The sequence below is a fragment of the Trachypithecus francoisi genome, unplaced genomic scaffold (genome assembly GCF_009764315.1).
Source record: "Trachypithecus francoisi isolate TF-2019V2 unplaced genomic scaffold, Tfra_2.0 Lachesis_group6, whole genome shotgun sequence".
NCBI classification, from domain to species: Eukaryota; Metazoa; Chordata; class Mammalia; order Primates; family Cercopithecidae; genus Trachypithecus; species Trachypithecus francoisi.
Window position 1 is genome coordinate 23,438,747 of NW_022681471.1, and position 13,439 is coordinate 23,452,185.

Sequence of the window (13,439 nt, forward strand, 5' to 3'; positions counted from 1 at the left end):
AGTGTATTCATATTGTGGTCTTTGCACCATGTAAAACTGACTCCATATTCTTTTTTTGTTTGTTTGTCTCATTCTGTCACCCAGGCTGGAGTGCAGTGGTGCGATCTCGGCTCACTGCAGCCTCCACCTCCCAGGTTCAAGCGATCCTCCCACCTCAGCCAAGTAGCTGGGATTACAGGCGCCCACCACCATGCCCGGATAATTTTTGTATTTTTAGTAGAGGCAGGGTTTTGCTACGTTGGCCAGGCTGGTCTCGAACTCCTGACCTCAGGTGATCTACCCGCCTCAGCCTCCCAAAGTGCTGAGATTACAGGCATGAGCAACTGTGCCTGGCCTACTCCATATTCTTTCTGATTCACCCATGTGCAGAGTACTGTGTTAGGCATTGTGTATGCTCATGTTTGATTTAGCACATTGTACAAACTTTCATTATAGGAAATTTCAAACTTAAGCAAAAGTAGAAATAACAGCATAATGTTTCATCTTTACCCCCCACTCACTTTCTTCATCTGGATTATTTTGAAGTAATCCCAGGCATCAGATTTCATTTTAGCACACTTAATTAATAATATATTTTGGGTGTATGCTACAAATTTGTGTATTCATGTATATGTATATGTGCATGTGTTTGTATATGCATGTGTATGTGTATATATATTATATACATATATATATATAAATCATTTACCTGATACCTTTCCTGAAAAAGCAGGAAACTGAGTTCACAAATGACTCCGCACATACAGAGTAAATGCACATCACGTTTACACTGGAAAAAGCAGGACGAATGTCCTCCAGTTTTCCTTTTGCAGCAACCATGAAGATTCAGAGCAGAGGTGGTGATGCTTGCCTCAACCTTAATGCTTGTCCTTCTTTCTTTCTTTCTTTTTTTTTTTTTTTAACTCTGACAAATATTTATTGAGTGCCTGCAAAGTGTGAGCACCTTGGGGAATTTAAGAAAGAGTCCCCATGTGGACAAAGAGCTTACAGTCTACACAAGATATGCCAAGAGTATTAACTAACAAATATAATTTTATAGTTTACAAAACATTTTTCACAAGTAATTTCTTCAAGCAGCCTTGTAAGAAAGGTATTAACATTAGTCCCATTTGACACATGAGGACACTTGTGAATGGTAAGTAACTTAACCAAGTTAAGACCTAGTAAGTGGCAATTTCAGACGTTCTGTCCAGTTATCCTTTCTACTTCACACTGTTAACTGATGGGAGAACTTAGGAGGAGGAAGGTGGAGCGTAAACCAGGAAGTTGTAAAATGAGGAAAACATTGGTTACTAAGAGAAGAGAATCAGGAAAGGGACAGACAGGGCTTTACAGTACTAGCAAGAGAGTTGGTGTCCTGGTAAGTTGGGCATTCCCCTCCCCATAGGGGCCAGAAAAGAGCAGAAGGGTAATAGAGAGGGGCCTGGCCATTCTAAAGTGACACAGACATCTGCAAGCTGTGCTGATAAGAGGCTGGGAATGTTTGGTGGCTTGGGAAGGAGGACAACCCTATTTTGTCACCTACCTTATCAGCCTGGATTTTTAGAAATTGCAGTTGTGAATACAAGTGTAAAGTTTTACCTTTTATCGTATTTATTTTGAATAGGTACATGAACATTGTACAAAACTCAGGCTTTCCTGTCACCTGTGCCCTTGTATCCTTTTCTGAATTCTTCTGCTAAAAGCAAACACTACTATCTGTGAGTTTCTTGTGTTTCCTTCCAGACCAATTATGTGCATACATAAGCATAACTGTTCTTTTTCTAACATCCAGGAGCATATGGAAATGTGTATTTCCATGACAATGAATATTACTATTTTAAGAGCATACTTGTAGTTATTCACTGACATATATGTATTTGTCCCAGCTCTGCCATTCTCTAGCTTTGTGACCTTGGGCAAAATTACTTAACCTTTCTAAACTTCCTTATCTGTAAAACAGGGCGGTGGAGGGTGAAGAGGGGGGTTGGGAAGATGACCGTTACAACTTTGTGGAGTGATTGTGAGGCTCAAATGAGATAATGCATATAAACCACATAGCGTATCTGGTATGGTGAAAACTCAAAAGCTCAGATGTTAGCTCTTACTATTCTATTTCCAACTTATACACACATATTTACAAATGAAAGCTGTAAAGATACTGTACAAGTGAGCAAAGATAAGTGGAGAAAGATGTTCATCACATTTGTAACAGCAAAAACACTGAAAACTTACAAGTCGTAACCATGGGGGCTGGTTAAATACGATGGATTACTATTAGCTCTTACATGGAAGGAGGTAAATTCCTATATACTGACATGGAAAGTTGTCAAGCTATATTAAGCGGAAAAAACAAGATGCAGAATAGTGTGCTTAGAATACCATTTTAAAAACATGTGCATATGCAGAGAAAATAATAGCATTTACTAAAAGCATCTTATATGCCAGCACTGTTTTAAGTACTTTACATGCACGAATTCATGTAATTAATTTAAGAACACCCTGAGGTAGGTTTCAAGTCCAAGATACACAGTATGTGGAAGATCCAAGATTCAAACCCAGACTCTTATACACTGAGGTTGAGAAAAGAAGCAGTTAACAGTGCTTTCCTTGGTGGGAGGTCAGGAGGTTAGGGAGGGAGGCAGGTTAGGGAGACTGAGGAGCCAGCTGGAAGCACAGAGCAGGTGGAAGTAGAAGGTGAAAGGAAGATTTTCACTTTTTTTTTTTTTTTTTTTTTTTGAGACTTGCTCTGTCTCCCAGGCTGGAGTGCTATGGCGTGATCTCAGCTCACTGCAACCTCCGCCTCCTGGGTTCAAGTGATTCTTCTGCCTCAGCCTCCTGAGTAGCTGGGATTACAGACGTGCACCACCACACCCAGCTAATTTTTGTATTTTTAGTAGAGACGGGGTTTCACCATGTTGGTCAGGCTGGTCTTGAACTCCTGACCTCAAACAATCCACCCGCCTTGGCCTCCCAAAGTGCTGAGATTACAGGCATGAGCCACTGCGCCCAGGCCTAAGGATTTATCTATTAATAAAATTGGTTATATCTGTTTTTTCATGATTACAAATAATACTGCAACACCTTCCCTTATACATAATATACTTATGTACTTATACAAGTGACTCTATGAGATAAAAGTCTTAGAAATGGGGTTGCCAAGTCAAAGGGTCTATGCATTTAACATGGAGAATGAGTACTGTCACGTTGCTTCTGAAACTGTTTACCCAGTTTATGTTCCCACCAACAACGTCAAATTCCCATACCTGTGCTAGGTATAAGTCTTTTTGTCTGATTATTTCATTTAATTTTAATTTCCATTTCACTGGTGAGGTTGGGCCTCTGTTCATGTTTTTTTTGTCATTTATATTTCTTTTGTGAATTGCCTTTTCCTATTCTTTGTGCATTTTTCTCTTGGGGTTTGTCTTTTTAAAATTGATATGCAGGTGTTCTCTATAATATAGATATTCTGTCACTATATGCAAATGATCTTCCAATTTATTTATTTATTATTTTAGACAGAGTTTCGCTCTTGTCACCAGGCTGGAGTGCAGTGGCGCAATCTTGGCTCACTGTAACCTCCGCCTCCCAAGTTCAAGCAATTCTCCTGCCTCAGCCTACCGAATAGCTGGGATTACAGGCACCCTGCCACCACGCCCAGCTAATTTTTGTATTCTTAGTAGAGACTGGGTTTCGCCATGTTGGCCAGGCTGGCCTCAAACTCCTGACCTCGGGTGATCTGCCCACCTCGGCCTCCCAAAGTGCCGGGGTTACAGGCCTGAGCCACCGCGCCGGGCCCAATGTATTTCTTTTAACTTAGTTTATGGTGCCTTTAGCTGTACAAAAGTTACTAATTTTTAGTCAAATCTCCCAGTCTTTTCCTTTAGGGCTTCTTATATGTCCTGATCCAAGATTATTTTTTAAAATTCTCCTCTATTTTCTCCTATTGTATTAATAGTTTACTTTACAATTAGATTTTTAATCCATCTGAACTTTTTCATATAGTATGAGGTATCCGTTTTTAAAAGGTGGATAGCCAGTTGTGCCATTATGTCTTTTCCACTCACCTGAAATGCCGCCATTACCATACTTTCAATTTTTTTTTTTTTTTTTTTTATTATACTTTAAGTTCTAGGGTACATGTGCATGACGTTTATATCATGTATAACTCCCCAATGCAATCCCTCCCTCCTCCCCCCTCCCCATGATAGGCCCAGTGTGTGATGTTCCCCTTCCCGAGTCCAAGTGATCTCATTGTTCAGTTCCCACCTATGAGTGAGAACATGCGGTGTTTGGTTTTCTCTTCTTGTGATAGTTTGCTAAGAATGATGGTTTCCAGCTGCATCCATGTCCCTACAAAGGACGCAAACTCATCCTTTTTGATGGCTGCATAGTATTCCATGGTGTATATGTGCCACATTTTCTTAATCCAGTCTGTCACAGATGGACATTTGGGTTGATTCCAAGTCTTTGCTATTGTGAATAGTGCCGCATTTTCATGTGCATGTGGGTCTGTTTTCAAACTTGGAGATTCTCTTCCACTGGTATGTGTCCATTCTTGTGCCAGTGGTTTAACTGCTATTGCTTTATAGTATATTTTGATATCTTCTTTTCAAAAGGATACTCTTGTGTATTCTTTTTTCATCTTGTGTATTCTCATCCATTTTCCAGAAGACCACAGAATCAACTTTAAGTTTCATTTCATAAAGTCAGATTAGTGGGAGCTGATTTTCTGTCTATCACGTTCATTCAGAAACATAGTCTATCTCTCCATTTAGGGGCACTTGTTTTATGTTTTCTTTCTAACACATATTTTGTTGGGTTTATTGTACCTTTTTTTTTTTAACTTGTATTTCAGATTCGGGGTACACGCGCAGGTTTGTTACCTGAGTATATTATGTGATACTGAGGTTTGGAGTATGAATGATGCCATTACCCAGGTACTGGGCATAGTACCCAATAGTTAGTTTTTCAACCTTGCCCTTGTCCCCCTCTCTCCTTCTAGTAGTCCCCAGTTTCTATTACTGCCATCTCCATGTCCATGAGAACCCAGTGTTTAGCTCCCACTTATAAGTGAGAGCATGTTGTATTTGGTTTTCTGTTCCTGCCATATCCTTATTGCCACAAAGGACATTATTTCATTCTTTATTATGGCTACAGGGTATTCCATGTAGCAGGGCATTCCACTCCAAACCACATTTTCTTGATCCAGTCCACTGTTGATGGACATCTAGGTTGATTCCTTGTCTTTGCTATTATGAATAGTGCTGTGGTGAACATACCAGTGCATGTGTCTTTTTGGTGGAATGATTTGTTTCCTTTTGAATATATACCCAGTAATGGTGGTGTTGGGTCAAATAGTAGTTCCGTTTTATGTTCTTTGAGAAATTTCCAAACTGCTTTCCCCAGTGGCTGAGCTAATTTACATTCCCACCAACAGTGTATAAACGTTCCCTTTTCTCCACAGCCTCACTAGCATCTATTGTTTTTTGACTCTTTAATAATAGCCATCCTGACTGATGTGAGATGGTATCTCATTGTGGTTTTTATTTTAGCTTTTAATAACTATTTAAAGTCTGCTGTTTTGATAGGTGAAAATGATATATCACTTAATTTGCACTTTGATTCTGGAGAAGTTAAATATATTTAAACTGTGCTTATTAACTACTTATATTCTGAGAATATCTGATTATATCCTTGATCTATTTTTCCATTTGGGTCTTAATCTTGTATGAGCTTATCATGTCAAAATGATACTAATTCTTTGTCAGAGGTACAGCAGAAGCAGATATTTTTCCAGTTTATTTTATTTTATTTTATTTTATTTTTGAGACAGAGTCTTGCTTTGTCACCCAGGCTGGAGTACAGTGGCATGATCTCGGCTCACTGCAACCTCTGCCTCCTGAGTTCAAGTGATTCTCCTGCCTCAGCCTCCCTAGTAGCTGGGTTAACAGGCACACGACACCATACCCAGCTAATTTTTTTTTTGGAGTTTTAGTAGAGATGGGTTTTCACCTTGTTGGCCAGGCTGGTCTCGAACTCCTGACCTCAAGTGATCCAACCACCTTGGCCAGCATGCCCAGTCTTTTTCCAGTTTATTGTCTGCCTTTTAATTTACCACTTTTTTTTTTTTTTTTTTTTTTTTTTTGAGACAGAGTCTCACTTTGTTGCCCAGGTTGGAGTGCAGTGGTGTGCTCTTGGCTCACTGCAAGCTCCGGCTCCCGGTTCATGCCATTTTCCGTCTCTGCCTCCCGAGTAGCTGGGATTACTGACATGCGCCACCATGCCCAGCTAGTTTTGTATTTTTAGTAGATACAGGTTTCTCCATGTTAGTCAGGAGGGTCTCGAACTCCCAATCTCAGGTGATCCGCCCACCTTGGCCTCCCAAAGTGCTGGGATTGCAGGCGTGAGCCACCGCACCGGCCCAAATTTACCACTTTTTAATTTATACTTTTCAGAAGTTCGAAAGTCTAATATAGTTAAATATATGAATCTTTCGTGACTTTTACTCTTGATGTTAAAGTTGTTAAAAATTTTTGTGGAATGATTTCATATTTAGAACAAATATGCCATGTGGGAAACTAATCATGTTGGCTTGATAATGGAATCAGTTCTTAAGTAATTTTTATAGATGTTTAATAATGTTATTTATTAAACATCTTAATTTGTTTATTAATGTTATTTGTTAAACAACTATTAAATGTTATTTAATAGTGTTATGTATGGTGTTAGTGATGCTTATTTTCATAATAGATAACTGAATATATTATATGTGTATACCTATGTATAAAACTGAATGTTTTATATATACATACACATAGATGTCTTAGAATTATTGAAAAGGTTACGATTTTTCAGTTTGAGAAATTTTAATATTTGGCAAGTGCAAGTAATTCTTTTTTGAGATGGAGTCTTTGTCACCCAGGCTGGAGTGCAGTGGCACAATCTTGGCTCAGTGCAACCTCTGCCTCCCGGGTTCAAGTGATTCTTCTGCCTTAGCCTCCCAATTAGCTGGGACTACAGGCACGCACCACCACGCCTAGCTAATTTTTTGTATTTTTAGTAGAGATGGGGTTTCACCATATTGGCCAGGCTGGTCTTGAACTCCTGACCTCGTGATCTGTCCGCCTCGGTCTCCCAAAGTGCTGGGATTACAGGTGTGAGCCACCATGCCCAGCCAAGTGCAAGTAATTCTAACAGCTTTTAGTGAAATTCCGTGTATTAAAGATTGTCAATTTGAATATTTAAATTAAGTAGTATATTCTGACATGAAATTTGCTACTGTGTAAGGAGAGGAAACATCTTTAATTGACTTCTCTGTCTTCACAGGAAGTTATTCACGTGAATTTATGTTGTTGCCTGTAAAACACTATCCAGTAACTTTTACCTTTTCCCCTTAACTCCTCAGGTTCTACCACAGCTCTGTGAAGTTGCACTCATGTATATTGTTATTAACTGTTTTGCAAACAACCTAATACTTGTAGTTCCCTTAGTGTATATATATTCAGGTATACCAACTGAATTGCCCTTTTCTTATAATAAATGTGCTTTCATTTCTAATAAACAACCTTCAAAGTAGTAGGAAAGATATTAACATCTGAGCATAGGAGTTGATATGGTTTCTCATTGAGAAATTAGTCTCTAGAATTATAATCAATAACATGGTAAAGGAAAAAATGGTGAAGATATTAGAGCTGTACCTAAAACTTTCCATAGTTTGACCTTATGGCAAGTGAACATTTGGTTTTTATTACCCTTTTAAACACTAAATATTAATACATTATCTTATACAGAGGCCCTCAATAAATAAAATATTTATAGTAAACTACTGATGAAACACCTTTCATTATGGTAGAAATTCTTTTCAGATTACTGAGAAATGCAGTTCTCAAATTTCTGTGTAAGTTTTGCTTAATTCATTAAAGCATATGCAACTAACTAGCAACATACTTCTTTTACTGCTTGTATTAGAAATTCTTTTTGTAATTAATATTTGTTTAATTATTTGATCGATTAGTTCAATTGTAAATGACTTGTTGAATTTATTCATTCAGTTTTCATGATAGTTTGAAGAGTAATCTAGACCAATGTTATCCAATAGAACTTTTTTTGTGACAGTGACACTGTATATGTGCTGTCTAATACAGTTGCAACTAGCCGCATGTAGCTAATAAGCTCTTATAGTGCAGTCAGTGTGACTATGAGACTGAAGTTTTAATTGTATTTAATTATAACTGACTTAATTTTTTTAAGCCACATGTTGCTAGTGGCTACCACATTGGATAGCACAAATATATCTACTTTATTTTCATTTAGTTTTCCAAGTTACAATAAGTGTATTTTCTAGGTAAGTGTTCTACTTTTACAAACTCTTTGAAACCTGTGATAAAAAAAAATGCAAAAGCAAACTCTAAAAATTAATTTACTAAACTATTTGTATTTGATTTTTATTGCATTTATTTGAAACATTGGGTTGCTATATTGAGCATACCACAGACCATTTCTCCTCATTTCTGGAGACAGTTTCATTCTAAGGAGAAACATATGTCCTAAAGACCCATGAACTAATACTTATTTTGAGGTTGGTCCTTAAAAGGTTTTTGTTCATTTTTAAGCAGCTGATTTAGAGGAAAGTTTTAATGAACATGAACTGGAGCCCTCATCACCTAAAAGTAAAAAGAAAAGTCGCAAAGGAAGGCCAAGAAAAACTAATTTTAAAGGACTGTCAGAAGATACCAGGTCCACATCCTCCCATGGAACAGACGAAATGGAAAGTAGTTCCTATGTAAGTAAAAAAAACTGTTGGATTCTTACTTTTTGTTGCACCATGAATATTTCATTTAAACTATCTATAGGTGAAGTTCATCATTTGAAATGTTAAATAAGCTTGAAATACTGATAGCATATTTTCATGATTTTTTTTTTTAAAGTTCTTTTTTTCTTTTACATTTGCAGAGAGATAGGTCTCCACACAGAAGCAGCCCTAGTGACACCAGGCCTAAATGTGGATTTTGCCATGTAGGGGAGGAAGAAAATGAAGCACGAGGAAAACTGCATATATTTAATGCCAAGAAGGCAGCTGCCCATTATAAGTGCATGGTAAACATGGTTCTTTTAAGCCCAATTTTGTTTGTTTGTTTGTTTGTTTTTCTTTGTTTCCCCTGTGATCTAAAAGCCCAAATGATTTTTTAAAAATCATTTAGCTAGTAACCAAAAACTTCCCCTACAAGCTTTAGTATTTTAGAGTTATGAATAGTATATCTTGTAATCCCAAATCTTAATAAAATTTAGATTTTGTTAAATTATAGCCTTTATGTTTTAGTAGGATTTGAAGTAATTCTAATTATAGTTACTGTAGTTAGGATAATCTGTAATTAATTATTTCATAACTGTAAAAATTTATAAGCATGTCATGAAATATATTTTAGACTTTTACTATAACCTAATAATTATCTCTGTTGTACTTAACACACTGTATTACAGCTATTCATTTATGAACTTATCTTCCCTAACAGACTCTTAAATTCCTTGAAGATAAGAATAAGTTTTTATCTTGATATCCTTAGATCCATGCCTGACTTACAGTACACATAAATATCTTTGACTTAGAGTGTATTGAATGACTCATCCCATTGATAAGGTTTTTAAAATTACATTGTTTATGTCACAGGTTCTTAACCAGAGTACATATCATATTTACCTGGTGAGCTTTTTCCAAAATATGTGCATCTAGGAACCCTGTGGAATAGATCTCATATATGTCTAGTTTGAAAAACAAAATCCCCCAAGTGATTCTGATCTGCATCTATGGTTGAAGTTTGCCAATTTAAACTGCTTTTTAAAACTTTGTGGAAATGTAAAATAGTTGAAAATAGAGTGACATAGTTGAAATTTTCATTGCTTGAAGCGATTTAATCTTGGCTTCACACTGGCAGTCCTCATTTTTATTTCAATGTCCATCATTTTGGCTGTATTTTAATCAGACATGTAAATATATTAAAAATATTTGAGCAGATACTTGATTATTAAGGAAGATTATCTTTCTTCAGAAATTAAATATAACACATTTGTTATCACATTTAATGTTTTCTCATAAGGATTCTGAATGTTAATGTTCCTGCATTTTTCTTCTCTAGTTGTTTTCTTCTGGCACAGTCCAGCTCACAACAACATCAAGAGCAGAATTTGGAGACTTTGATATTAAAACTGTACTTCAGGAGATTAAGCGAGGAAAAAGAATGGTCTGTAGTTTTTATATTTGTTATGCAACATTACACTTGACTTGCTGCTTTAAATTTAGAGTACATCCCAAATTTATCCAGTCATCAGAAAATTTAATATAAGTAGTTCATATGTTAAAGCAAAGTATATTGACTTATTTGTAATATAATAAAGGATGTTAATGTTACTGAAACTTATTTCTCTTTCTATGTAACTTCATTACTTAAGAGGATTATACTGAGAAGATTTATATACATTTCAAGGCATTTGCAAGCCTTTAACAATAAAATAAATGAAGATATGAATGTGACAAACTTTATTAAGTTTAAAATGTTACGTTGTGTAAGCTTGCTTAAAGGAAATTTTTTTCAGGGCTTTCGTTTTAAAGTACACATACACAGGACTGCCTCTTAAAATGTTTGTCATAGCGTTACAAGTTTTTTTAAATAAAATAATATAAACTACACCTTAGTCTCATGTTGTTAAACATACTGAATTACCAACAGTAGCTCTAAGAAATACTGGCATCTTTATTGATCACTTACTCCTTTATAGCTTATGAATGCTATAATATGTCAGTTGTCTCTAGAAATTAATTTTTAAATTTTTTTGGGGAAGTTTTCAAACATACCACAATTGGAAAGCCTAGTAACACGTATCTATCCATCATCTTGCTTCATCAATTACCAAAATTTGTGGCACTTGTTTCATATAGGCCTTTTTTGTTGTTGTTTTTTTGAGACAGAGTCTCACTCTGTCGCCCAGGCTGGGGTGCGGTGGTGCGATCTTGGCTCACTATAACCTCTGCCTCCTGGGTTCAGGTGATTCTCGTGCCTCAGCTTCCCAAGTAGCTGGGATTACAGACATGCACCACCACACCTGGATAATTTTTGTATTTTTAGTAGACACAGGGTTTCATTATATTGGCCAGGCTTCTCATGAACTCCTGACCTCATGCAATCCACCTGCCTCAGCTTCCCAAAGTGCTGGGATTACAGGCGTGAGCACCCAGCTGAAAAGGAAACTTTCACAACAGAGCCTGTGGTACTGAAAAAGGGAAAAACCCCTTTATCGTATTATTCAGAGCAGTGTTGTATAATACAGCTAAAGTCCAAATAGGTGACTAAGATAGCAATTCAATTATCTTGCCAACTTATTGTTTACCTCTGCACCATTGAGGGTTGGGGTGAACACTAACCTAGCATTTCCAAGTGTGCTCCAAAGGAAGTTGGTTCATCAAGATGTTCCCCCACCCCTCCAGAGATAAAAGGGCATCTAGATTTCAATAAACTTGAAAACTGTTTACTCTATGCCCCCCCACCCTTGGAGAAAAGGCTGTGAGAAGTCCTGCAATAAAGTGATCTGCTTAACCTATCCTTTCTCAAACTTATTTGACTTGAAACCCCTTTTTCAACAGTTACCTTTTAATCTCCGAACGTTCTTCAGGCAAGGCTTATCTAGGCCAAACTGAGAAGTCTTGAAAAGATTTCAGCCCCTTTAGTCTCCCTCTGCACTTTTGTCTACTGGTAGTGATTCCTCTGTGGGGGAACTGCTTTTCTGGTTTCTTATTCTTTCCCCTAATCATAATAGGAAAGGATCTGATCTTAGGGAGGAAAAGAAACCAACCACTAAAATATACAACATCATTCTTTTTGTGTATTTGGCAGTATTAAGGAGAGTCTTATCTACGTTTAGATGTCAGACCTGGGATGGTCAGTAGTTTTTCTAACAAGCCGGCAGTTTATAAATGTTAAATAATAAAAACGTCAGGGGATGGCAATATTAGAGGGCTTATCAAAGTGTGGTTTAAGTTGCAGTGTTATTTCAGTTATATGCTATGTGATAATTTCAGTGTATTCTTTTTCAATAGAAAATGGCTGCTGTTTTCTTGAAATACTGCTTACGATTATTTCTCTTTACTTATACAGAAATGTACACTTTGCAGTCAGCCTGGTGCTACTATTGGATGTGAAATAAAAGCCTGTGTTAAGACTTACCATTACCACTGTGGAGTACAAGACAAAGCTAAATACATTGAAAATATGTCACGAGGAATTTACAAGTAAGAAAACAACAATTGTCTATTTCCCTAAACATGTTAGTAAGTAAAATAGATTACATTAGTTTACTCAATCTCTATTCTTAGGTGGTATTTAGTTAAGTATAGAATAGAATACTGAGCACATTGTGTAAGGAATGAGTACTACAATTGGCATTTTCCTCTGACTGCATATCCCTGGATTAGCATTCATCCATCCAATATTAGTTATGCTTCCTGTGTGCCAGCCATTGTGCTTGAAGCTGGGCATATAACAGTGATCAAAACTACATACACTGGGCCGGGTGCAGTGGCTCACATCTGTAATCCCAGCACTGGGAGGCCAAGGCGAGTGGATCACCTGAGGTCAGGAGTTTGAGACCAGCCTGACCAACATGGTGAAACCCCGTCTCTACTAAAATACAAAAATTACCCAGGTGTGGTGGCAGGCACCTGTAATCCCAGCTACTCAGGAGGCTGAGGCAGGAGAATCGCTTGAACCCGGGAGGGAGAGGTTGCAGTGAGCCGAGATTGTGCCATTGCACTACAGCCTGGGCAACAAGAAGCTTACAGTCTATTGGGAGAGACCTATTATTTAAGTGGCCAGACAAATATGCAATTACAACATAGCAGCATAAGTGTTCCAGATAAGTTACAAAGTGTTATGAGAGTATGTAAGAAGGAAGAGGTAACCTAGTCTGTAGTGGGAAGTCTTTAAGAATTTTCTGAAGGAAATAGTGCTCAGCTTTAAGCTGAGCTATTAAGGACAAAAGTGAGCCTTGATTGGGAGAGGTATTCTGGGCAGAGAGAACAACATATGCAAGAGCCCGGGGTGAGACACAAGCAGAGGTGGAAATGGGAAGATGTGTTAGGAGGCTAGTGCTGGTGGTCCAGGTGAGAATTATTGGTAGCTTAGAATAGGATGTGATAGATAGAAGGCAAAAGGTTCTCTTGAGAAGATGGTGAAAAAATAAAGTTTGAAGATTTGGGATTGGGGGTCAGCCTCTTTTTTATGGGTCTTCCACTTACCCGTGCTGCCCTGGGCTAGGTGGTGTTAATGTAATGGTTCCATTTGTTTAATCAACTGGAGTATAAGTTGGCAGGTACTCGTGAAGTTTTTATTTGCTGTCTAGAGTTGTAAAGCACTTCCTTACTCTCACATGCCTAGAATGCAATAAACCAATAACTTCCGGGTCTAGTA

The 13,439-nt window shown here is 37.4% G+C and overlaps 1 protein-coding gene across 3 annotated transcripts in view; it reads left to right on the forward strand.

The window, feature by feature from the left end:
- PHF6 (PHD finger protein 6) overlaps positions 1-13,439 on the forward strand; it is a 54,284-nt gene that overhangs the window by 29,589 nt on the left and 11,256 nt on the right. For 2 of the 3 annotated variants that reach the window (XM_033201109.1, XM_033201110.1), the window contains exons 6-9: positions 8,595-8,764; positions 8,935-9,078; positions 10,116-10,220; positions 12,129-12,262. In XM_033201109.1, coding sequence (XP_033057000.1) covers positions 8,595-8,764; positions 8,935-9,078; positions 10,116-10,220; positions 12,129-12,262 — 553 coding nt within the window. The remainder of the gene's footprint in view (positions 1-8,594; positions 8,765-8,934; positions 9,079-10,115; positions 10,221-12,128; positions 12,263-13,439) is intronic. The other variant, XM_033201111.1, reaches the window with a different exon arrangement.